Consider the following 25,417-nt stretch of genomic DNA (forward strand, 5'->3'; position numbering starts at 1 on the left):
AAGGTAACTGAGCTAAACGACTACCGCCCGTAGCACTCACATCCGTCATCATGAAGTGCTTTGAGAGACTAGTCAAGGACCATATCACCTCCACCCTACCTGACACCCTTGACCCACTCCAATTTGCTTACCGCCCAAATAGGTCCACAGACGATGCAATCTCAACCACACTGCACACTGCCCTAACCCATCTGGACAAGAGGAATACCTATGTGAGAATGCTGTTCATCGACTACAGCTCGGCATTCAACACCATAGTACCCTCCAAGCTCGTCATCAAGCTCGAGACCCTGGGTCTCGACCCCGCCCTGTGCAACTGGGTACTGGACTTCCTGACGGGCCGCCCCCAGGTGGTGAGGGTAGGCAACAACATCTCCTCCCCGCTGATCCTCAACACTGGGGCCCCACAAGGGTGCGTTCTGAGCCCTCTCCTGTACTCCCTGTTCACCCACGACTGCGTGGCCATGCACGCCTCCAACTCAATCATCAAGTTTGCGGACGACACAACAGTGGTAGGCTTGATTACCAACAAGACGAGACGGCCTACAGGGAGGAGGTGAGGGCCCTCGGAGTGTGGTGTCAGGAAAATAACCTCACACTCAACGTCAACAAAACTAAGGAGATGATTGTGGACTTCAGGAAACAGCAGAGGGAACACCCCCATCCACATCGATGGAACAGTAGTGGAGAGGGTAGCAAGTTTTAAGTTCCTCGGCATACACATCACAGACAAACTGAATTGGTCCACTCACACAGACAGCATCGTGAGGAAGGCGCAGCAGCGCCTCTTCAACCTCAGGAGGCTGAAGAAATTCGGCTTGTCACCAAAAGCACTCACAAACTTCTACAGATGCACAATCGAGAGCATCCTGGCGGGATGTATCACCGCCTGGTATGGCAACTGCACCGCCCTCAACCGTAAGGCTCTCCAGAGGGTAGTGAGGTCTGCACAACGCATCACCGGGGGCAAACTACCTGCCCTCCAGGACACCTACACCACCCGATGCTACAGGAAGGCCATAAAGATCATCAAGGACATCAACCACCCGAGCCACTGCCTGTTCACCCCGCTGCCATCCAGAAGGCGAGGTCAGTACAGGTGCATCAAAGCTGGGACCGAGAGACTGAAAAACAGCTTCTATCTCAAGGCCATCAGACTGTTAAACAGCCACCACTAACATTGAGTGGCTACTGCCAACACACTGTCAGTGACACTGACTCTACTCCAGCCACTTTAATCATGGGAATTGATGGGAAATGATGTAAATGTATCGCTAGCCACTTTAAACAATGCTACCTTATATAATGTTACTTACCCTACATTGTTCATCTCATATGCATACGTTGATACTGTACTCTATATCATCGACTGCATCCTTATGTAATACATGTATCACTAGCCACTTTAACTATGCCACTTGGTTTACATACTTATCTCATATGTATATACTGTACTCGATATCATCTACTGTATCTTGCCTATGCTGCTCTGTACCATCACTCATTCATATATCCTTATGTACATATTCTTTATCCCCTTACACTGTGTATGACAGTAGTTTTTTTGGAATTGTTAGTTAGATTACTTGCTCGTTATTACTGCATTGTCGGAACTAGAAGCACAAGCATTTCGCTACACTCGCATTAACATCTGCTAACCATGTGTATGTGACAAATAAAATTTGATTTGATTTGATTTGTAACCTTAGTGCTTAGAATAGCCAATTACACTAAGTGTACAAAACATTAGGAACACCTTCCTAATATTGAGTTGCACCCCCCCCAAAAAAAGAAAAAGCCAAAATTTGTCAGGGCATGGACTGTAGCACCCCTGTGGAATGTCGAAGCATTCCACAGGGGTGCTGACCCATTTTGACTCCAGTGCTTCCCACAGTTGTGTCAGGTTGGCTGGATGTCGTTTGAGTGGTGGATCATTATTGATACACATGGGAAACTGTTGATCCTGAAAAACCCAGCAGCATTGCAGTTCTTGACATACTCAAACCAGTGCGCCTGGCATCTACTACTATACCCTGTTCAAAGGCAATTAAATCTTTTGTTTTGCACATTAACCTATGGCTTTGCGATATTGAGAAAATATAATATCACAGTATTTTTTAAATTATTATTATGGTATTTGACAGTATTATGTTTTTTATTAATAAAAGTTCTACATTTTCTTTGAGTAGTGCGTGACCTCAGGGTGGCAACACATGTATTCTAAATGATTTCAATGGGTCCTTCTCCATTCTGATTGTTTTATACTGTTCAATTCAACTTCAACCTAAAATACTTTTCAGCATTTTCCTCAATTTCTGTTTTTCCTGCACTCATTTTAGATAAGTTCCACACTGCCATGTAGGGCTGCACGATATGGGCAAACAATTTAGGCCTAATTTCTTACCAAATGTTGCAATTGTGGTTTAGAGCAAAACACTTGGGTGAACTGTTGGAATCATGGAAATAGAATGATTTTTCTAATTATATAGTTAGAATATAGTAGTGGGCACTTTGAATACAGTGTTGTTTGTTTAACATTATAGTTGATGCTCAGATAGTTGATGTTTAAAGTGAGGGAAATAAAAGTCTCCAACTTCAGCGATTTTTGCAATTCAATCTAGTCACAGGCAGCAGAGAACTGGAAGGAAAGGCGGCCAAATGAGGCGTTGGCTTTGGGGATGATCAGTGAGATATACCTGCTGGAACGTGTGCTACTGTTGGGTGTTGTTATCGTGACCAGTGAACTGAGATAAGGTGGAGCTTTACCTAGCATAGACTTATAGATGACCTGGAGCCAGTGGGTCTGGTGACGAATATGTAGCGAGGGCCAGCCGACTAGAGCATACAGGTCGCAGTGGTGGGTGGTATAAGGTGATTTGGTAACAAAACGGATGGCACTGTGATAGACTGCATCCAGTTTGCTGAGTAGAGTGTTGGAAGCTATTTTGTAGATGACATCGCCAAAGTCGAGGATCGGTAGGATAGTCAGTTTGGTGGTGTGAGTGAAGGAGGCTTTGTTGCGAAATAGAAAGCCGATTCTAGATTTGATTTTGGATTGGAGATGTTTAATATGAGTCTGGAAGGAGAGTTTACAGTCTAGCCAGACACCTAGGTATTTATAGTTGTCCACATATTCTAGGTCGGAATGTCCAGGGTGGTGATGCTAGGTGGGCGGGCGGGTGCGGGCAGCGAACGGTTGAAAAGCATGCATTTGGTTTTACCAGCGTTTAAGAGCAGTTGGAGGCCACGGAAGGAGTGCTGTATGGCATTTAAGCTCGTTTGGAGGTTAGTTAGCACAGTGTCCAAGGAAGGGCCAGAAGTATACAGAATGGTGTCGTATGCGTAGAGGTGGATCAGGGAATCGCCCGCAGCAAGAGCGACATCATTGATATATACAGATAAAAGAGTCGGCCCGAGAATTGAACCCTGTGGTACCCCCATAGAGACTGCCAGAGGTCCGGACAACATTCCCTCCGATTTGACACACTGAACTCTGTCTGCAAAGTAGTTGGTGAACCAGGCGAGGCAGTCATCAGAAAAACTAAGGCTATTGAGTCTGCCAATAAGAATAATGTGATTGACAGAGTTGAAAGCCTTGGCTAGGTCAATAAAGACGGCTGCACAGTACTGTCTTTTATCAATGGCGGTTATGATATCGTTTAGCACCTTGAGCGTGGCTGAGGTGCACCCTTGACCGGCTCGGAAGCCGGGTTGCACAGCGGAGAAGGTACTGTGGGATTCGAAATGGTCAGTGATCTGTTTATTAACTTGGCTTTCGAAGACTTTAGATAGGCAGGGCAGGATGGATATAGGTCTGTAACAGTTTGGGTCTAGGGTGTCACCCCCTTTTGAAGAGGGGGATGACCGTGGCAGCTTTCCAATCTTTAGGGATCTCGGATGATATGAGAGGTTGAACAGGCTGGTAATAAGAGTTGCAACAGTGGCGGCGGATAGTTTTAGAAAGAGAGGGTCCAGATTGTCTAGCCCAGCTGATTTGTACTGGTCCAGGGCCGGGGTTGGAGTAGCCAGGAGGAAGGCATGGCCAGCCGTTGAGAAATGCTTATTGAAATTTTCGATGATCATGGATTTGTCGGTGGTGACCGTGTTACCTAGCCTCAGTGCAGTGGGCAGCTGGGAGCAGGTGCTCTTGTTCTCCATGGACTTTACAGTGTCCCAAAACTTTTTGTAGTTAGAGCTACAGCATGCGAATTTCTGCTTGAAAAAGCTAGCCTTTGCTTTCCTGACTGACTGCGTGTATTGGTTTCTGACTTCCCTGAACAGTTGCATATCGTGGGGACTATTCGATGCTATGGCAGTCCGCCACAGGATGTTTTTGTGCTGGTCAAGGGCAGTCAGGTCTGGAGTGAACCAAGGGCTATATCTGTTCTTAGTTCTGCATTTTTTGAATGGAGCATGCTTATCTAAGCTGGTGAGGAAATTACTTTTAAAGAATGACCAGGCATCCTCGACTGACAGGATGAGGTCAATATCCTTCCAGGATACCCGGGCCAGGTCATTAGAAAGGCCTTCTCGCAGAAGTGTTTTAGGGAGCTTTTGACAGTGATGAGTGATGAGAGAATTGTGATGAGATAATTGTCCTCTCTTGCCTGCCTCAGCTGCAGGTGAATCCGGACAAGATTCAGCCCTCTGAACAGCTTTCACAAACACAGCAGATGCTAGTGTGTGGGGGAGGCGCTCCCTTCTTTGAATGTGTGGGTTTACAAGTGCCTTTCCCAGCTGCTCCAGGAACACCCTCCTCTTGTTCCGCTTATCAGGCATCTAGGTAGGGTTGATCTTGTTCCATGTCACGAAGGCATTGTATGAGGACACGTCATTGATGTTATGGAAGATGACCAGGGGCCAGCAGGCAGTCATCCTCCTGCAGCTGTAAGTTCCAATCCCATTGTCCAGGTTGTCCACGCCTCCTTTGTTGTGGTTGTAGTCCAGGATGATGGCTGGCTTCCTGTCCTCTCGATCACTGATCTCAGCCGTTTTGTGCATTGTGCTCAGGAGGACCACATTATTGTTCCTCTATGGGAGGTAAGAAACTAGATGTGGAGGGAGTGAAGGCAAACTTTGATGAGAAGGCCTCTCTCCCCCTTGTTGCGAGGCGTGTAGGGGGGAGCTCAGGCTTGTTCTTTCTAACTGTGCCAACCATGGTGATCTTCCTCTTCAGGAGCTGCTGGCTGAGTTCATAAGAGGTGAAGAAGTTGTCACACGTGACATTGTGCCCCCTCAGTCCATCTGTCACATCAAGCACAACCCGCATCCCCTGGTTCTTCTCCGGGCCTCCACTGGTCGGCTTCCCTGTGTAGACTTGCATCTTCCAAGCGTAGCTGGATTGTGCGTCACAGGCCACCCATATCTGGATGTCATACTTTGCTGGCTTGCTGGGCATATACTGCCGGAAAGGACAGCAACCTTTTGACAAAAGAGATTAGTATCAGTGTCACAGAAAACAATCACATAAATCAATGGTATTACAGCAATACGTAATAACATTAACAGTGAAAATCACTTACATTACAGATATGAAAATAAAAATGTACCTCTGAATGGAACCAGTTGCTTATCCACTGTTACTTCAGGCCCAAGGTTGTAGAAGGGTATGGCAGACGCTCCACCCACTTCTCCCAGACCTCTCTTATGGCCGCCAGTTTGTCTCTCACACGTCTTGCAGGTCTTGAGAAAGTGTGAAGGACTTTTAGTGGCATCATGGCACGGAAAATCGCCCTTCCACTCTCTGCATCCAAGAGACTACATGTAGCCTCTCCTCGGGACCTATACACACCCGCTAAGAATAGCAGCCCTATGTAGGCACGCAGGTCAATCTCATCCATCCTTTTCCAGTTGTCTCTATATTTACGGAAACCCTCCAAATGTGTCATCTCTGGGATGATTTTTTCAATGGCTGGTGTGATGAACATGTAGAATGTTGAAGCGATGTCCTGGCCATGGGCAACTGCATGTCTTGTGGGCCCTGGGGTCATCCTTATGACATTTTGTGCTGCCATCCTGCCCTGGTTGTCATATGGTGACAAGGACCATGTTATTTTGCTGTTCTTTGACAAAAATGTCTCTCTTTCAGCTTGGGGATTTTCTTCTTCATCTGAAGATGATGCATCGTGCTCTGGGTTGTATTCTTCTTCATCTGAAGGTGATGCATCGTGCTCTGGATTGTATTCTTCTTCATCTGAAGATGATGCATCGTGCTCTGGATTGTATTCTTCTTCATCTGTAGATGATGCATCGTGCTCTGGGTTGTATTCTTCTTCATCTGAAGGTGATGCATCGTGCTCTGGGTTGTATATTCTTCTTCATCTGAAGATGATGCGTCATGCTCTGGATTGTATTCTTCTTCATCTGAAGGTGATACATCGTGCTCTGGATTGTATTCTTCTTCATCTGAAGATGATGCATCGTGCTCTGGGTTGTATTCTTCTTCATCTGAAGACGATGCATCGTGCTCTGGGTTGTATTCTTCTTCATATGAAGATGATGCATCGTGCTCTGGGTTGTATTCTTCTTCATCTGAAGACGATGCATCGTGCTCTGGGTTGTATTCTTCATCTGAAGATGATGCATCGTGCTCTGGGTTGTATTCTTCTTCATCTGTAGATGATGCATCGTGCTCTGGGTTGTATTCTTCTTCATCTGAAGATGATGCATCGTGCTCTGGGTTGTATTCTTCTTCATCCGTAGATGATGCATCGTGGCTCTGGGTTGTATTCTTCTTCATCTGAAGATGATGCATCGTGCTCTGGGTTGTATTCTTCTTCATCTGAAGATGATGCATCGTGCTCTGGGTTGTATTCTTCTTCATCTGAAGATGATGCATCGTGCTCTGGGTTGTATTCTTCCTCATCTGTAGATGATGCATCGTGCTCTGGGTTGTATTCTTCTTCATCTGAAGACGATGCATCGTGCTCTGGGTTGTATTCTTCTTCATCTGAAGACGATGCATCGTGCTCTGGGTTGTATTCTTCTTCATCTGAAGGTGATGCATCGTGCTCTGGGTTGTATTCTTCTTCATCTGAAGATGATGCATCGTGCTCTGGGTTGTATTCTTCTTCACCTGAAGACGATGCATCGTGCTCTGGGTTGTATTCTTCTTCATCTGAAGACGATGCATCGTGCTCTGGGTTGTATTCTTCTTCATCTGAAGATGATGTATCGTGCTCTGGGTTGTATTCTTCTTCATCTGAAGATGATGCATCGTGCTCTGGGTTGTATTCTTCTTCATCTGAAGACGATGCATCGTGCTCTGGGTTGTATTCTTCTTCATCTGAAGACGATGCATCGTGCTCCGGGTTGTATTCTTCCCCATCTTCTTCTTCAGATACCTCCTCCTCTTCTAAATCATTGTTCTCTTGTTCCTCCTGGACATCTGTAAAATTCAGATCTACAACCTGTTGGGCACTGAAACGTGCACTCATGGCTTCAGCAAAGAGAGAACTGGGGGGACTGTCATCTGCAGCACCTTTATAGCCTCTGACTGCTTTCCCCATTAGTAAACAATGCTTTCAAGAAATGTTTATTTTGTCTGAAATAGTTTTTAGTGTGTGTGTGTGTGTGTGTGTGTGTGTGTGTGTGTGTGTGTGTGGGGGGTCGTGGAGGGGAGATGCTGCACATGCACAAGAAAGTTTTAGTTTGTCTGAGTTCAATCAGTACCACACAATCTCAATTTCTCATTGTGTGTATGTGTGTGTCTTTGTGGTTTTTGTGGTGTGTAAATGATTTTATAACTGCCGGGTAAAAATGACCCTAAGACAATCTTTGTACCCTGGTAGTGTACAGCTTTCCACGGAAATATGAACAAAGGCGATGTTTCGCTTTTTCAAATGTTGGGGTCACTCTAGGAAAGTCATAAAATTTCAAGTTGACAAAATATAATTTAGGGGGTCATTTTTTACCCTTAAGACAACACAAGTGTTAAGTAGATTTAAAACCAAGTACTTTTCCTCAAGTAGTATTTTACTGGGTGACTTTTACGTCATTTTTCTTTTAATGTATCTTTACTTTTACTCAGGTATGTATATTGGTTACTTTTTCCACCACAGCACATGTGTGCTTGTGTGTATTCACACCATTCACTATGCCCTTTGTATCTCCCGGTCTCTGTAGAGTTAGACGACTTCAAGGAAGCTGCAGGTTCACTCCTGAGATGGGAAAGTTGAATGTTGAGTGCATTTCAAAGTAGAAACAGTGGAAGCAGGACTTCATGGTGCTGCCTTCAAAGATGTCAAGTTCTGCATTTCAATGTCCAACTCTCTCTACCGGGTCCTGAGGTCACTGTATTTGAATTCATTCTAAAGTCTGGAAAGTTAAATGAGTCTATGTATGAATAGTGAACTAGAAAGCCAGATGAATGTTGAAATTTTAGCTAACTATGAGATAATTCTAGCCAAGCTGGAAAACTAACAAACGGAAAGTTTGTTTCCACACTTTTCCCAGATGCCATGTTGAGGTTAGTTTTCAACTTTGCACTATAAGATAAGGATTGTCTGTACCCTTACTCCCTCATAACAAAGAGCCCTCTTAAGGAAACCATTCTTTAACTAGCCTGATACTGAAGTTAATTCCTTGGTGGTTTTCATGCCAAACATTCCAAAACAGACAACCAGGCTAGAACATTGAGTCTCTACAATGTTTAGGATCATAACCCAGTGTGTTTGAGGTGGTATCCTCCATGTATTGGGGTCAGTAATGGGTACAGACATCAGAAATGACATCATTCACCTGTCATACACAGTCGTCCCTTTCCTCAATCTACCCTGACACCTGATGTCCTCTGACAAAAGAATGCATGTCACAGCTGTCTAGCTGTCTCTGTTCGTGACACGCTGGTGGCAGCAACCTATCATCCTGTCCAGGTCTGTTAGGGACACTGAAGGCTGATGTCACAAGCAGCCTGGACTCAACCACGCTGTGTGTGTGTGTGTGTGTGTGTGTGTGTGTGTGTGTGTGTGTGTGTGTGTGTGTGTGCATGAGCATCCTTTTAGCTAATTGTACTTCCTTGCCAAACTGTCCGTTTTACTGTTCCTCCGTGTATCATTTTTGACTGTTATTTGGAGTCTGTTGTTTTAGTTCATATACAGCTGCACGGATCAGGTGTGTGTGTGTTCCAGACCGTAACTAACACTGTGTGTGTGTGTGTGTTTTTCCTAGGTGGCTGAGATGCATGGCGAGTTGATAGAGTTCAATGAGCGTCTGTACCGTTCTATGATGGCCAAGGACCACCTCATCATCCAGATGAAACAGGAACTCATTGACCTCAGAGGACCAGTGAGTTACCCTCTACATGCACTCACACACACACCCAGGGGGAGCTTTTTGGCCACTCGGTTATAAATCAACTGCCCTAGGCTACAGATACCACCTCTTATTCTAGAGCTCAAGTCCTCATCTGCTGGCCCAGCTCTGGTTGCACACTGGCTGGCCGGAAGGATTTCAATGGCATCCAAAAAATCACTAAGGATCATGGTGAAAGTGTACGTAACTAGCAAAGGATCATAGTTTACGTAATCGTTTTCATCTTGCCTGAGAGAGTCAACCGGCAAAGAGCCTCCTCGTAGCCTACCGGCCCATGATTGGTCTGTACCAACACATGTTGTGTGACGACAAGTCAGTAGTCAGAATGGATCACTATTTCATTAAATATCTCAATTTGTAGCGAACTTGGAAATAATTCAGTGTGGGGATCGAACTTGATCTTAATAAACACATTTTAGATCCCAAAACATGCATCTAAAAATAATGTTTGAACGTCTTTGCGATCAGAATTTACAGTTGGAGTCGGAAGTTTACATACACTTAGGTTGGAGTCATTAAAACTCGTTTTTCAACCACTCCATAAATGTCTTGTTAACAAACTATAGTTTTGGCAAGTCGGTTAGGACATCTACTTTGTGCATGACACAAGTAATTTTACCAACAATTGTTTACACTTATAATTCCCTGTATCACAATTCCAGTGGGTCAGAAGTTTACATACACTAAGTTGACTGTGCCTTTAAACAGCTTGGAAAATTCCAGAAAATTGTGTGATTGCTTTAGAAGCTTCTGATAGGCTAATTGACATAATTTGAGTCAATTGGAAGTGTACCTGTGGATGTATTTCAAGGCCTATCTTCAAACTCAGTGCCTATTTGCTTGATATCATGGGAAAATCCAAAGAATTCAGCCAAGACCTCAGAAAACAAATTGTTGACCTCCACAAGTCTGGTTCATCCTTGGGAGCAATTTCCAAATGCCTGAAGGTACCACGTTCATCTGTATAAACACCATGGGACCACGCAGCCGTCATACCGCTCAGGAAGGAGATGCGTTCAGTCTCCTAGAGATTAACGTATTTTGGTGTGAAAAGTGCAAATCAATCCCAGAACAACAGCACAGGACCTTGTGAAGATGCTGGGGGAAACAGGTACAAAAGTATCTATATCCACAGTAAAACGAGTCCTATATCAACATAACCTGAAAGGTCGCTCAACAAGGAAGAAGCCACTGCTCCAAAACCGCCATAAAAAAAGCTAGACTACGGTTTGCAACTACACATGGGGACCACGATTGTACTTTCTGGAGAATTGTCCTCTGGTCTGATTAAACAAAAATAGAACTGTTTGGCCTTAATTACCATTATGTTTGGAGGAAAAGGGGGAGGCTTGCAAGCCGAAGAACACCATCCCAACCGTGAAGCACGGGGGTGGCAGCATCATGTTGTGGGGGTGCTTTGCTGCAGGAGGGACTGGTACACTTCATAAAATAGATTTCATCTTGAGGAAGGAAAATTATGTGACTATATTGAAGCAACATCTCAAGACATCAGTCAGGAAGTTAAAACTTGGTCACAAATGGGTCTTCCAAATGTACAATGACCGCAAGCATACTTCCAAAGTTGTGGAAAAATGGCTGAAGGACAACAAAGTCAAGGTATCGGAGTGGCCATCACAAAGCCCTGCTACCAAATACTAATTGAGTGTATGCAATCATCTGACCCACTGGGAATGTGATGAAAGAAATAAAAGCTGAAATAAATAATTCTCTCTACTATTATTTTGATATTTCACATTCTTAAAATAAAGTGGTGATCCTAACTGACCTAAGACAGGGAACTTTTAATAGGATTAAATGTCAGGAATTGTGAAAAACGGCGTTTAAATGTATTTGGCTAAGGTGTATGTAAACTTCTGACTTCAACTGTACATAGGCTTTCTAGGGCAGACCAGAGATTTTGGCACCGCTAGGTTGCTACGCAGTAGCCAACCAGCAGAGCTCGTGACTTAACATTCCAGACCTGACACAGGGGGCTGCGGCTGGAAGAGAGTAGAGGTTGATGTGGCCCACTCTATCCTCAGCCCTGTGGCCCTGTCTCTGGGGTGTGACACCCAACTTCATCCTCTCTACACCAGACCATTCTCTTCTCGTATAGACACATTAAAAATGAAAGACAGAAGGGTGTTGACACACACACACAAAGGATTACCCCTGCATGTGTCCCAGGGCCATGGGGGATTTAAGGAGAAGAAGCAGACAGATTATAGGAATCCCTTACAGCCATGCTGGGTAACAGTATCCTCCTCTGCTGCTGGAGCTCCCTCCTATCCAGGGATTAACAACAACAAGAGGCCCTATGGGGTCACACACTGAGCTTTACTAGTGTGTACAGTACGTTGATGTGATAGTGGTGGTGATGGGATTGGGGTGGGGGCAGAGTACAGTAATGTCATGGTGCTCTGCCTCACTAGTCACACAGACAGACACCTCCCTCAGGGTCTACCCAACCCTGTAGCACAGACACACAGGGGTGTGTAGAGGGTTGCTGACGTGACATTTTGTATAAACAGTGACATTTAGATTTTTCTCTCGCTCTTTCTCCTTCTCTCGCTCTCCATCTCTCGCCTTGCTTTTGAATAAAGGTTCCTGGTGACCTGAGCCAGACTTCTGACGACCCCAGCCTATCAGATTTTGAGACGTAAGCAGCTTCTCTTATCACATGAGTGGTGTCCCTACTATATATATGTGTATGTCTGGTCCCATGTCTCAGCTTGATCATTATCATCTGTATCTCTATCACCTCAGGTGAGGGAAGGTAGGGGACAGTTTACAGACATCTCTGAAAATGTCTTTCTTCCTCTCTTACTCCTGGTTTCTCCTTCTACCTTTCTCTTTGAAAACCTCTGACAGTGGCCAACCCCAGCCCTGTAGCTCCCCAGTCAGAAGATACTAAACCACTTGATTATTCCTAGTACGCTATCAACTCGGTATAATGTAAACATACACATGACCAAAAGTATGTGGACACCTCTTAATTTGAGTGGATTTGGCTATTTCAGCCGTTGCTGACAGGTGTATACAATTGAGCACACAGCCATGCAATCATAGACAAACATTGTCAGTAGAATGCCCCGTACTGAAGAGCTCAGTGACTTTCAACTTGACAGCGTCATAGGATACCACCTTTCCAACAAGTCAGTTTGTTACATTTCTACCCTGCTAGAGCTGCCCTCTAAATGCTGTTATTGTGATGTGAAAACGTCTAGGAGCAACAACGGCTCAGCCACGAAGTGGTAGGCCACACAAGCTCACAGAATGGGACCGCCGAGTGCTGAAGCGCGTAGCATGTATAAATCGTCTGTTTTCGATTGCAACAGTTACTACAGAGTTCCAAACTGTCTCTGGAAGCAACGTCAGCACATTAACTGTTAGTCGGGAGCTTCATGAAAGGGGTTTCCATGGCCGAGCAGCCACATACAGGCATAGGATCACCATGTGCAACGCCAAGCGTCGGCTGGAGTGGTGTAAAGCTCGCCACCATTGAACCCTGGAGCAGTGGAAATGCATTCTCTGGACTGATGAATAGCGCTTCACCATCTGGCAGTCCGACGTATGGGGTTTGGCGGATGCCAGGAGAACGCTACCTGCCTGAATGCATATTGCTAACTGTAACATTTGGGTGGAGAAGGAATAATGGTCTGGGGCTGTTTTTCATGGTTCGGGCTAGACCCCTTAGTTCCAGTGAAGGGAAATCTTAACGCTAAAGCATACAATGCTATTCTAGATTATTCCGTGCTTTTTGTGGCGACAGTTTGGGGAAGGCCCTTTCCTGTTTCTAATTGCCTAACATCAGTGCCCAACCTCACTAATGCTCCTGTGGCTGAATGGAAGCAAGTCCCCGCAGCAATGTTCCAACATCTAGTGGAAAGCCTTCCCAGAAGAGTGGAGACTGTTATAGCAGCAAAGGGGGGGACCAACTCCATATTCATGCCCAGGATTTTGGATTGAGATGTTGGACTACTTTTGGCCATGTAGTGTACATTACTGTGTATATGCAGGTGTTGTACTAACTGCTAATAGAACCTGGCTAGTACTTTATGATAACTACTTTGAGGTAAAATTGCACTTGCTATGACTGTGGTATTTGTCTGTCTCACCCAGCGATCTTAAAGGGCAATTCCACCACTTTTCAACCTAATTTTCATTATCTCCAGTACTGCACCAGTGTCTACATGTGTGAAAATGACATATTTCTACCATTTTGTAGATGACATCATCAAAAGTTAAAACATTTTAGAAACAGTGATTTTCAAACTCTATGAGATTCGCAGTGATGAGGGGAGCAAGGAAATACCCTGCCTCTGGCTAGAAATACCCTGCCTGTGGTTAGAAATACCCTGCCTCTGGTTAGAAATACCCTGCCTCTGGCTAGATATACCCTGCCTCTGGCTAGAAATACCCTGCCTCTGGCTAGAATTACCCTGCCTCTGGTTACCCTGCCTCTGGTTAAATACCCTGCCTCTGGCTAGACCCTGCCTCTGGTTAGAAATACCCTGCCTCTGGCTAGATATACCCTGCCTCTGGCTAGAAATACCCTGCCTCTGGCTAGAAATACCCTGCCTCTGGCTAGAAATACCCTGCCTCTGGTTAGAAATACCCTGCCTCTGGTTAGAAATACCCTGCCTCTGGCTAGAAATACCCTGCCTCTGGTTAGAAATACCCTGCCTCTGGTTAGATATACCCTGCCTCTGGTTAGAAATACCCTGCCTCTGGCTAGAAATACCCTGCCTCTGGTTAGAAATACCCTGCCTCTGGTTAGAAAAACCCTGCCTCTGGCTAGAAACACCCTGCCTCTGGCTAGAAATGCCCACCCTGCCTCTGGCTAGAAACACCCTGCCTCTGGCTAGACCCTGCCTCTGGTTAGAAACCCTGCCTCTGGCTAGAAACACCCTGCCTCTGGCTAGAAATACCCTGCCTCTGGCTAGAAATACCCTGCCTCTGGTTAGAAATACCCTGCCTCTGGTTAGAAATACCCTGCCTCTGGTTAGAAATACCCTGCCTCCTGCCTGCCTCTGGTTAGAAATACCCTGCCTCTGGTTAGAAATACCCTGCCTCTGGTTAGAAATACCCTGCCTCTGGAAATACCCTGCCTCTGGTTTACCCTGCCTCTGGTTAGAACCCTGCCTCTGGTTATACCCTGCCTCTGGTTAGAAACACCCTGCCTCTGGCTAGAAACACCCTGCCTCTGGCTAGATATACCCTGCCTCTGGTTAGAAACACCCTGCCTCTGGCTAGAAACACCCTGCCTCTGGTTAGATATACCCTAGAAATACCCTGCCCTCTGGCTGGTTAGAAATAGAAATACCCTGCCTCTGGTTAGAAATACCCTGCCTCTGGTTAGAAACACCCTGCCTCTGGCTAGAAACACCCTGCCTCTGCTTACCCCTGCCTCTGGAAATACCCTGCCTCTGGTTAGAAATACCCTGCCTCTGGCTAGAAATATACCCTGCCTCTGGTTAGAAATACCCTGCCTCTGGTTAGAAATACCCTGCCTCTGGCTAGAAATACCCTGCCTCTGGTTAGAAATACCCTGCCTCTGGTTAGAAATACCCTGCCTCTGGCTAGAAACTCGTTCTACTATATGTTTTTAACCACGAATCATAGAAACACGTCGTTTTCACATATGTAGACACTGCTATGATGCTGGAGATAATGAATATGAGGTTGAAAAGTGGCGTAATTGCGCTTTAAGGTGAATGCACTAGCTGTAAGTCTCTCTGGATAAGAGCGTCTGCTAAATGACTACAATTTTCACATGTGTAAATGTCTAGTTGTAAAGAAAGCCTGTTGACACTACAGTAGCTCTCCTGATCCAGGGATGACCCTTGTCTCATTATGAGAGGAGTGGTAAAACAGAGTTGAGCTGGCACCCTCATGATGACTGTCCTAATTTGTTCCGGTGAAAAGAGAACACAGTTCAACCTTTGTGATGAGAGAGGGAGGGAGGCTGTTGCTATGTCACTGTGCTGTTTAAATCAGTTCTGCCCCTCATTAAACATATGGAACAGGAGTAGAGGTTAAGAGGGCTGTAACACCTGGCTATTACTGGGTGCCTGAAATGGCAGCCTATTCCCTATATAGTGGACTACTTTTGACCAGGGCCCATAGAGCTCTAGTCAAAAGTAGTGTACTATACAAGGGATAGTTTCCGATTTTGAACACACCCTGGGTGTCTGAAACAGTGTGTCCTCTGGGTAACAATTTATCTCCCTTACGGTTCTTTCCATTTCCTTAATGAAAGGTCTCCACAAGGAGTTTTAATGTAGGTAGTAGCCCTTTTTTAAATCACCTGCTGCCCCTGGGACACCAAGGTAACAGTTACCATGGTTTTATACTTGCCAGACAACTCATCCTGAATTGAATTCTGCTGCTCTATCAATCTCTCCATACATTCATCATGTAGAAGAAACGTTAGTGGGGATGGCGTTTGATCGGAGAGATGTGGATGGGTAGCCAGGCAAATATTGTTGCACTTCATGGTTATAATTCCTGACTGAATAATCTTCGTATAAGCATAGTAATATTAGTGCATTCTTGACATGTCTTGAAGACCCTTACTTTAGTAGTATTTGGAATGAATGATATGTTTCCTGCCATGAATACTACAGTGTCTTTACCCTCTACTGTGTACTTCTCAAACCCAGGGCTCACCGTGCTCTAATCAATGTCTGGATTCCCTCTGTGTTTCTGCAAGGCCGCGCTGCCAACGCTTACCATGTATACCAGGTAAGGGACACACTAACACCGGATCCTAGTGTACTAAACAAACACACATTCAATTTGCAGATCAAGACATCCTAGTTTTTCTTATATCCCATTTCTGTGTTAAGTTGTTGAATGGAGTAACTAGTAAACTAACACCCAACATATGCCCTGGCCTAGATTTTTGTTGTACCTAGCACATTGACTAGGTGAGAAACCTTCCTTCCTGTTCTCCCCTGAGGGGAAACATGTCACTGCCCTGCTCGGTTCCACTCCACTCTGTCAGGAAGCGGAGCCACAGTGTATCAAGGTGAAACCAGAAATGATGGGACACGACAGGTGACACGACCTCAGCAGAGAGATAGTCGAGCCTGTTTGGCTGGCTCCCGGACTGAACTATGTACAAGTCTGCTCTTGTATCTCTGCCACTGCAGTGTGGTGTGAAGACATAACATGCACCCTGGTCAGAGTAGTACAGGCCTGGGCAGCTACCTCCAGATGTGTACCCCCTGATAAGTAGTGACAGGATGTTGGTATTGGAGAGTAAAGTAATGGCTGATATGACATCAATGATCCGATTGGTAGAGAAAGGAATCAGGTCATTCAATGTTTTGCTGGGAAGTTCAGTTGATGGATTTAGCATTGAACTTCTATATTCTAGCTAAATGGTTACGTAAATACATTTGAAGTGATTTAATGACACCTGTTGTTACTAGTGCTTAGTATAGCCTCAGACCATGGCTGTATCCTATATAGTCTTTGTTGTCTATGTGGTGTGTTCTCAGGGTTCTATTTGTCTAATAGATCACTATGGAAACATGACTGATGAGTACTGTTTGCCATTGTTGGCTGTGTGTGAAAGGGGCTTTGTGTCTTCCTCTCCAAGTCTTAAAAACATAGATTTGATGTATCACTGTGTGCACGATATGTAAAAATAGGTATTTCTGATACAAAAGGTCCATGCACCTGTTCTTGAATAGCATTTCAAAGAGATACTACTGATATTATAGAAATGGAGTTCTAGAATGTTTTTAATAAACAAAATGTTCCAATTTACAACCTGCCAACCAGGTCACAGCAACTCTGGGCCAGTCATTCCAGACTTCCTGATACTGTACTGTTCCGATGGCAGCAGGGCCTGAAAATCACTACCCGGCAGGAAACACCAGAATCACGCAGCTCTGTTTCACCCTGTGCTGAAAATGATGGAGAGGAGGGAGAAGAAAAATAGAGAGAGATGAGAGACAGAGCAGCGCAGCATTCTTCTCCGGCACTAGATTATAGGACATTTATGGAGGAGGCAAATTGCTTGTTCTCCATTCCCTGTCTTTGTCTTTCTCGAAAGCCACTTTTCTTCTCCGTTGGAAATGACTCTATACAGACAGAACAAGGTCTGGGATGCCCATAGTCAGAGAGAGAGGCTGTGATTGAGTCTCTCTATTATTACTCCTGTTTTGTTCTCCCCACAGATGAGCTCCCCATCCCTCCCCTCTCTCCCTGTCTCACTCCTTTCAAAATGAGAGACTAATGGCAGCTGCAAATTATTGCGTTCTCATACAATACCAACAAGAAGTTATTATAGAAATGTGTGTCGTGGAAAAAATAATAAGAAAAATGTAATTTCCAAACTGCCAGAGAACAGAGTAGTTAGAGATTTTACTTTTTAATCTGTGTGAGTTAGAGTAGTAGCCGCCAAGCTGGGGAGCCCTTCTGAGGTTATTCTCTTCTACCTCAGAGAAAAGTAGGAAAGAAAACAAAATATACTGAACAAAAATATAAATGCAACATGCAACAATTTCAAAGAGTTACAGTTCATATAAGGAAATCAATAAATGCATTAGGCCCTAATCTATGGATTTCACATGACTGGGAATACAGACACAGTGTGTACAGTGCCTTCGGAAAGTTTTCAGACCCCTTGACTTTTTCCACATTTTGTTACATTTTGTTACAGCCTTATTCTAAAATGGATTTACATTTTTTTAATCCTCAGCAATCTCACACAATACCCCATAATGGCAAAGTGAAAACAGGCTTTTAGAAATGATAAAAAGTCTGTAATACCTACATGTTTCAAGCAGACCACAATAGTCCCTGTGCCCAAGGAAGTGAAGGTAACCTGCCTAAACGATTACCGCCACATAGCACTCACGTCGGTGGCCATGAAGTGCTTTGAAAGGCTGGTCATGGCTCACATCAACAGCATCATCCCAGATACCCTAGACCCACTTCAATTTGCATACCGCCCCAACAGATCCACAGACGACGCAATCTCAATCGCACTCCACACTGCCCTTTCCCACCTGGACAAAAGGAACACCTACTGTATGTGAGAATGCTGTTTATTCAGTGTTCAACACCATAGTGCCCACAAAGCTCATCACTAAGCTAAGGATCCTGGGTCCCACCTCCCTCTGCAACTGGATCCTGAACTTCCTGGATGGCCACCCCCCTGCGGTAAGGGTAGGCAACAACACATCTGCCACGCTGATCCTCAACACTGGGGCCCCTCAGGGGTGTGTGCTTCGTCCCCTCCTGTACTCCCTGTTCATCCAGGACTGCGTGGCCGATCACGACTCCAACACAATCATTAAATTTGCTGACGACACAACAGTGGTAGGCCTGATCACCAACAACGATGAGACGGCCTATAGGGAGGAGGTCAGAGACCTGGCAGAGTGGTGCCAGGACAACAACATCTCCCTCAATGTGAGCAAGACAAAGGAGCTGATCGTGGAGCTGATCATCTGACCGTAAGGCGCTATAGAGGGAAGTGTGTACGGCCCTGTACATCACTGGGGCCAAGCTTCCTGCCATCCAGGACCTATATACTAGGCGGTGTCACAGTAAGTGGTACCGGAGCGCCAAGTCTAGGACCAAAAGGCTCCTTAACAGCTTCTAGCCCCAAACCAAAAGACTGCTGAACAATTAATCAAATGGCCACCCAGACTATTTATATTGACATTTGTTTTTACATTGCTGCTAATCACGGTTTATTATCTATGCATAGTCACTTTACCCCTTTCTTAAATGTACAAATTACCACGACTAACTTGTACCCCCGCACATTGACTCGGTACCAGTACCCCCTGTATATAGCCTTATTGTTATTTAATTGTGTTACTTTTAATTTGGTTATTTGGAAATATTTTCTTCACTCTTTCTTGAACTGCATTGTTGGTTATGGGATTATAAGTAAGCATTTCACAGTAAGGTCTACTACGCCTGTTGTATTCGGCGCATGTGACAAATAAAGTTTGATTTGATTATCATAATGAAACATGAGGTGATGGCGGCGGATGAATGGCACAACAATGGACCTCAGGATCTCGTCACGGTATCTCTATGCATTCAAATTTCCATTGATAAAATGCAATTGTTTTCATCGTCTGTAGGTTATGCCTGCCCATACCATTACCCCAGTGGTTGTGCGGTTGTGAGGCCGGTTGGCCGTACTGCCAAATTCTCTAAAACAAAGTTGGAGGCGGCTTATGGTAGAGAAATGAACATTCAATTCTCTGGAAACAGCTCTGGTGGACATTCCTACAGTCAGCATTCCAATTGCACGCTCCCTCAACATGAGACATCTGTAGCATTGTGTTGTGTGACAAAACTGCACATTTTAGAGCGGCCTGTATAATAATCATGCCGTTTAACCAGCTTCTTTATATGCCACACCTATCAGGTGGATGGATTATCTTGGCAAAAGAGGAATGCTCACTAACTGGGATGTAATCAAATTTGTGCACAACATTTTAGAGAAATAAGCTTTTTGTGAATATTGAACATTTCCGGATTCTTTTATTTTAGCTCATAAACATGGGACCAACACTTTACATGTTGCGTTTCTATTTTTGTTCAGTGTAATAACAAAAGCTGAAGCCCTTTATTTGCCAGGCGGAGATGATGGATGCACTTTGGTAGTGATAACGCCCTCGCTCCCTCCATCCTCCCTCTCCATCTCTAAACCAGTTGTTTAACTTTCCCAGAGGAAGTCTACTATCAGAGAGGTACTCCAAACGTATCCTACTGTATCTAGATGAATCTGACAGAACCAACATATCAAATCCACATTCCCAGCGTACCAACAACAACAAAAAACAACTCCTAGACACATTGCTCAAAGGAAAGTAAAAGCAATGTTATGGTTCATGGGCAAACTCTGCTTAGTTGAACACACACTGTACACATACGCACATTTCTTTTACCTTTGGTTGGCTGATGCAAAGCGGAGAGGAGATGACATGGTAAAGCCCTGTACTCTAGATGAGCCCCGGCACCCAGAATTCACTGGGTTTTTATTTCTAAATGAGTGATTCCCTTTGATCAGCAAAAAGCTGCTGAGCCAATCGCTTCCACACAAAGTCAGGCGCGCTGCAAACTTTCCCATGTTTTTATAACACTAATGAGATTTGATAACTGTTTTTTTTTCCCTCTCTTCCTTCCCGTCTCCCTTTTATTTCAATTCCAAATGTTCCGTGATACCTGACACGACTTTAGTTCCTCAGAGGCAAGCTGAGAGAGTGTGTGTGTGATTGAAATCGAGTCAGACACACTTATCCAGGTGAAAGCTATGATCCTTTATTGATGTCACTAGTTAAATCCATTTCAATCAGTGTAGATGAAGGGGAGGAGACAGGTTAAAGAAGGATTTGTAAGCCTTGAGACATGGATTGTATATGTGTGCCATTCAAAGGATGAATGGGCAAAACAAAAGATTTAAGTGCCTTTGAATGAGGTATGGTAGTAGGTGCCAGGCGCACCGGTTTGAGTGTGTCAAGAACTGCAACAGTGCTGGGTTTTTCACGCTCAACAGTTTCCCATGTGTATCAAGAATGGTCCACCAACAAAAGACATCCTGCCAACTTGACAAAACTGTGGGAAGCATTGGAGTCAACATGGGTCAGCATCTCTGGGTCAGCACCACATGCCCGATGAATTGAGGCTGTTCTGGGGGCAAAAGGGGGTGCGACTCATTACCTTTGGCTTCCTGTTGGAGCCAAACCCTTGGACATGCACATACTGGGAGATTGAAGTGGCCATTACAAAGCATCCAATGTGCGCTCGCTCCCAACACATAGATCCCATAGGTCCCCTTCCCCAGAGAGGTGCACTGTGGGAAAAGTGTTAATGATGATAATCTATATATTGCAATTGACTTCCCAACACGCTGAGGGGATTGGTGTGCTGGAGGGTTTACATAATTTAAAAAAATATACATAAATATTTTTACCTTTTTATTTAACTAGGCAAGTCAGTTAAGAACAAATTCTTATTTACAATGACAGCCTACCAAAAGGCCTGCTCAGGGATGGGGGATTAAAAATCAAAAATACAATAATAATATAGGACAGAACACACATCACGACGAGAGACAAAAATGGCAAAAATATCATGGTATTTTTCAAATTTGATGGTATTTTATGTTTTTGATTAATAAAAGTTCTACATTTTCTTTATGAGTAGTGCGTGACCCTAGGGTGACAACACATGTATTCTAAATTATTTCAATGGGTCTTTCTCCATTCCGATTGTTTTATACTGTTCAATTCAACTTCAACCTAAAATCATTTCCTGCATTTCCAGAAATGACTGCATTTTCTGCATTAATTTGAGAATTTCCACGCTGTCACGATATAGGGGGAAAAAACTAGACCTTATTCTTAACCAAATGTTGCAATTGCGATTTAGATCAAAACACTTGGGTGAACTTTGGGAATCACAGAAATAGAATGTTTATTATAATTCTATAGTTATATAAAATATAAATAATAGTGGGCACTTTGAATATAGTATTGTTTGACATGACAATGAATGAAAATGCCATTGAGTTATTGTGACAGGGTAGGAACCAAGTGATGTTCAGTGTTTCCTAGGGGACCCTATAATCTTTGCCTACATTAAATCTTTATTCATATAGCCAACATATTCATGCTTTGCTTATTCCTCTTTGATTTAGAAGATACTGTTGCGCAAACAACATGCTGATTTAGGCCTCCACCAGCACTGGTATCAGGCTGTATTAGCTAGCTACGTTTGCTCTGACTCAGTACTTTTATTAGCTAGTTAGCTAGCCAGCTCGGTAAAGTCACTAGCTGCAGCGAACTGAAAGGGAAAGGGGGATACCTAGTCAGTTGTACAACTGAATGCCTTCAACTGAAATGTGTCTTCCGCATTTAACCCAACCCCTCTGAATGACATCTGCATCTTCAGAAAAAAGATAGTTCAGTCTGCAGACTCTGTGTGTGTGTCAGGCCTATGACGGTTATCGGTCGGCCAAATGATCACAGGGGTCACCATTCTAATAGCAAAAAAAATCTTTTAAAAAAACACTTAAAATAAAAATGGTTTTGACAGTTATTTTATTGTCATGACTGTCTCATCCTGAACCGTCGCTTACACAGTAGGCGTCCCAGCTCTAGTGTGTGTGTGTTTATTTGACCAAAGCCTGAGAAGCCTATCTCATGGGCTTCTTTGGCTATGCAGATGAGGGATATCATATGTATGCACACACAGTGCCTTTTTTACTATCTTCTACATTGTAGAACAATAGTGAAGACATTCAAACTATGAAATAACACATATAAAATCATGTAGTAACCAAAAAAGTGTTAAACAAATAAAAATATATTTGAAATTTGAGATTCTTCAAAGTAGCCACCCTTTGACTTGATGATAGCTTTGCACACTCTTGGCATTCTCTCAACCAGCTTCACCTGGAATGCTTTTCCAACAGTCTTGAAGGAGTTCCCACATATGCTGAGCACTTGTTGGCTGCTTTTCCTTCACTCTGCGGTCTAACTCATCCCTAACCACGTCAATAGGGTTGAGGTCGGATGATTGTGGAGGCCAGGTCATCTGATACAGTGCATAAGAAAATATTTACTAAATAAACTGAAGTAAAAAATTACATAACAATAACAAGACTATATACAGGGGTACCGGTTCCAAGTCAATTGCGGGGGGTAAAGATTAGTCAAGCTAATTTGTACATGTAGGGTAGGGGTAAAGTGACTGCATAGATAATAAGCAGCGAGTAGCAGCAATGTAAAAGCAAAGGGGGTGGGGTCAATGTAAATAATCTGCGTGGCCATTTGATTAATTGTTCAGCTTTCTTATGGCTTGGGGCCAGACGCTGGGTGGTAATAAAGGCCCATTATTATTGAGATGATAATTATGGTGGTAGTTTTCTGTGATGGATGTTGGTTACAATGATAATTTTTGGTTGTTACATCGATTAATCATGAATTCAATCTCCACTATAATAGCCAAAGATGGCCTGTGTTAAATTTCCAGCATCAGAAGAACGTATTAGGCTAGTTGGAGAACTGAGAACATTTTGTACGATCTAAAAAACAACTATATACAGTGGGGCAAAAAAGTATTTAGTCAGCCACCAATTGTGCAAGTTCTCCCACTTAAAAAGATGAGAGAGGCCTGTAATTTTCATCATAGGTACACTTCAACTATGAAGGACAAAATGAGAAGAGAAAAATCCAGAAAATCACATTGTAGGATTTTTTATTTATTTATTTGCAAATTATGGTGGAAAATAAGTATTTGGTCACCTACAAACAAGCAAGATTTCTTGGACTGATGCACTTTACAAATTAGATGGCTTCATGAGGAGGAAAATTATGTGGATATATTGAAGCAACATCTCAAGACATCAGTCAGGAAGTTAAAAAGAAGTTTGACCCAAGTTAACCAATTTAAAGGCAATGCTACCAAATACTAATTGAGTGTATGGGAATGTGATGAAAGAACGAAATTCTAAAATAAATCATTCTCTCTACTATTATTCTGACATTTCACATTCTTAAAATAAAGTGGTGATCCTAACTGACCTAAAACAGGGACTTTTTCCTGGGATTAAATGTCAGGAATTGTGAAAAACTAGAGTTTAAATGTATTTGGCTAAGGTATACTGTATGTAAACTTCAACTTCAACCGTAGGCCTGTAGCCTATGCTATAGGCTATCTTTTAATGCAGTCATCTCGGTTTTCATTTGAAGCATCTTTTTATCCTCTGCTTGTTTGTAGCCTAACAATTGCAAAGACATTGACGACTTTGTATTTGTTGTCAACTTCATTATGTTTTGCAGAGATCTGTGTATAAAGTGACACTGTTGGGAAAGAAACACATCTAATGAAACTGCTTTAGGGAAATCGGGCCTTGGTTAGCTAACTGCTCTATCACTCATGGTGATTTATTTTTGAACAGTAATACGAATCACGGATAATGAATCATAAACCAGTGGGTCATTTTGCAGACTCAGTCAGCAGGATGACTTGACAGATTATGGTTTTAGAATGATGTAAGAGGACACTATCATATTTACATTTTCCCATTGCCAGCCAGCCAGCCTTAGCAGCCTCTGTTATTATGATGATTGACACTAAATGTAAGGATACTAGTCTATGGAAAGCGACTATTTTACTTAAAGGGATAGTTTGGGATTTTGGCAATGAAGCCCTTTATCTACTTCCACAGAGTAGGCTCACGAAACTACCTCTAAGTCCAAAACCCTGAACTATCCCTTCAAACAAAGCAGTAAAATAGGTTTAATGACACTGGGAAGGGTATCACTTCCTCCCTCCAACATGCACACACACCCAGAGTACTGCTGACAAATCTTCTGCTGATGATTCTCTCCTTATACGCTCTTATCACTCCTCATCCTCCTTCCTTTCTGCAATTCTCCAAATGGATTCTATTTTCTGCCTAATTTGGCAAATGTGTCCCAGAGTGGACGGAGACAGAAAGAAAGAGATGGAGGGATGACATAAGCACTCCAACTCCATGCATGTCCTTTGCTTTACTTTATCCCGCACACATTAAATATGCACTATGCAGGAATCTCTCTGCCATTTCCTGGTCGCTAAAATTCTAATAGTTTGCTAATTTCAGATTGTGACAAAACAAGCAAGTATAGTGTACAGCAGGTAATCCCAAACTGGGGTAGAGTATGTGCAATGCCGTCTGGGGTACGCCAAATAAAAATGTGATTCATTTTTTTAAATATAAAAAAAATCTTCACATTTTCAAACAGTCCATATAGTAAGGCCCGCATACATATAGACACATACCAGCTCTGCTGGTAGTACTGCTACTACCAGCAGTACGACACCTGCTGATTCCATGAGCACATCCAATGCTGGCATCAGTAATTCTACATTTGTTGTTAGCCCAGCTAGCATGGACACTGACAGTTGTGAATCTGATGCAGCCGAAGAGCAGCTGCCCCCATACCTGGGAAAGCACCGAACAACAGACAGGGACATTGAACCATCGAAGAGGCGCACGTATGATGAGAACTACTCAAGAACACAAAGACAACCTGCCTAAATGACTACAGACCTGTAGCACTCACGTTCGTAG

The 25,417-nt window shown here is 43.7% G+C and overlaps 1 protein-coding gene across 4 annotated transcripts in view; it reads left to right on the top strand.

The window, feature by feature from the left end:
- Positions 1 to 25,417, top strand: part of LOC112258857 (sorting nexin-29) — a 167,745-nt gene that overhangs the window by 117,667 nt on the left and 24,661 nt on the right. The window contains exons 16-19 of one of the 4 annotated variants that reach the window (XM_042326986.1): positions 9,169 to 9,285; positions 11,916 to 11,971; positions 15,978 to 16,059; positions 16,216 to 17,835. In XM_042326986.1, the coding sequence (XP_042182920.1) occupies positions 9,169 to 9,285; positions 11,916 to 11,971; positions 15,978 to 16,059; positions 16,216 to 16,248 (288 nt within the window). In that variant the 3' untranslated portion in view covers positions 16,249 to 17,835. Of the gene's footprint in view, positions 1 to 9,168; positions 9,286 to 11,915; positions 11,972 to 15,977; positions 16,060 to 16,215; positions 17,837 to 25,417 lie in introns of those variants that run through there. The other 3 variants (XM_024433484.2, XM_042326996.1, XR_006084102.1) reach the window with 3 other exon arrangements.

This window comes from Oncorhynchus tshawytscha, linkage group LG01 (assembly GCF_018296145.1).
Source record: "Oncorhynchus tshawytscha isolate Ot180627B linkage group LG01, Otsh_v2.0, whole genome shotgun sequence".
In the NCBI taxonomy this organism is placed as follows: domain Eukaryota; kingdom Metazoa; phylum Chordata; class Actinopteri; order Salmoniformes; family Salmonidae; genus Oncorhynchus; species Oncorhynchus tshawytscha.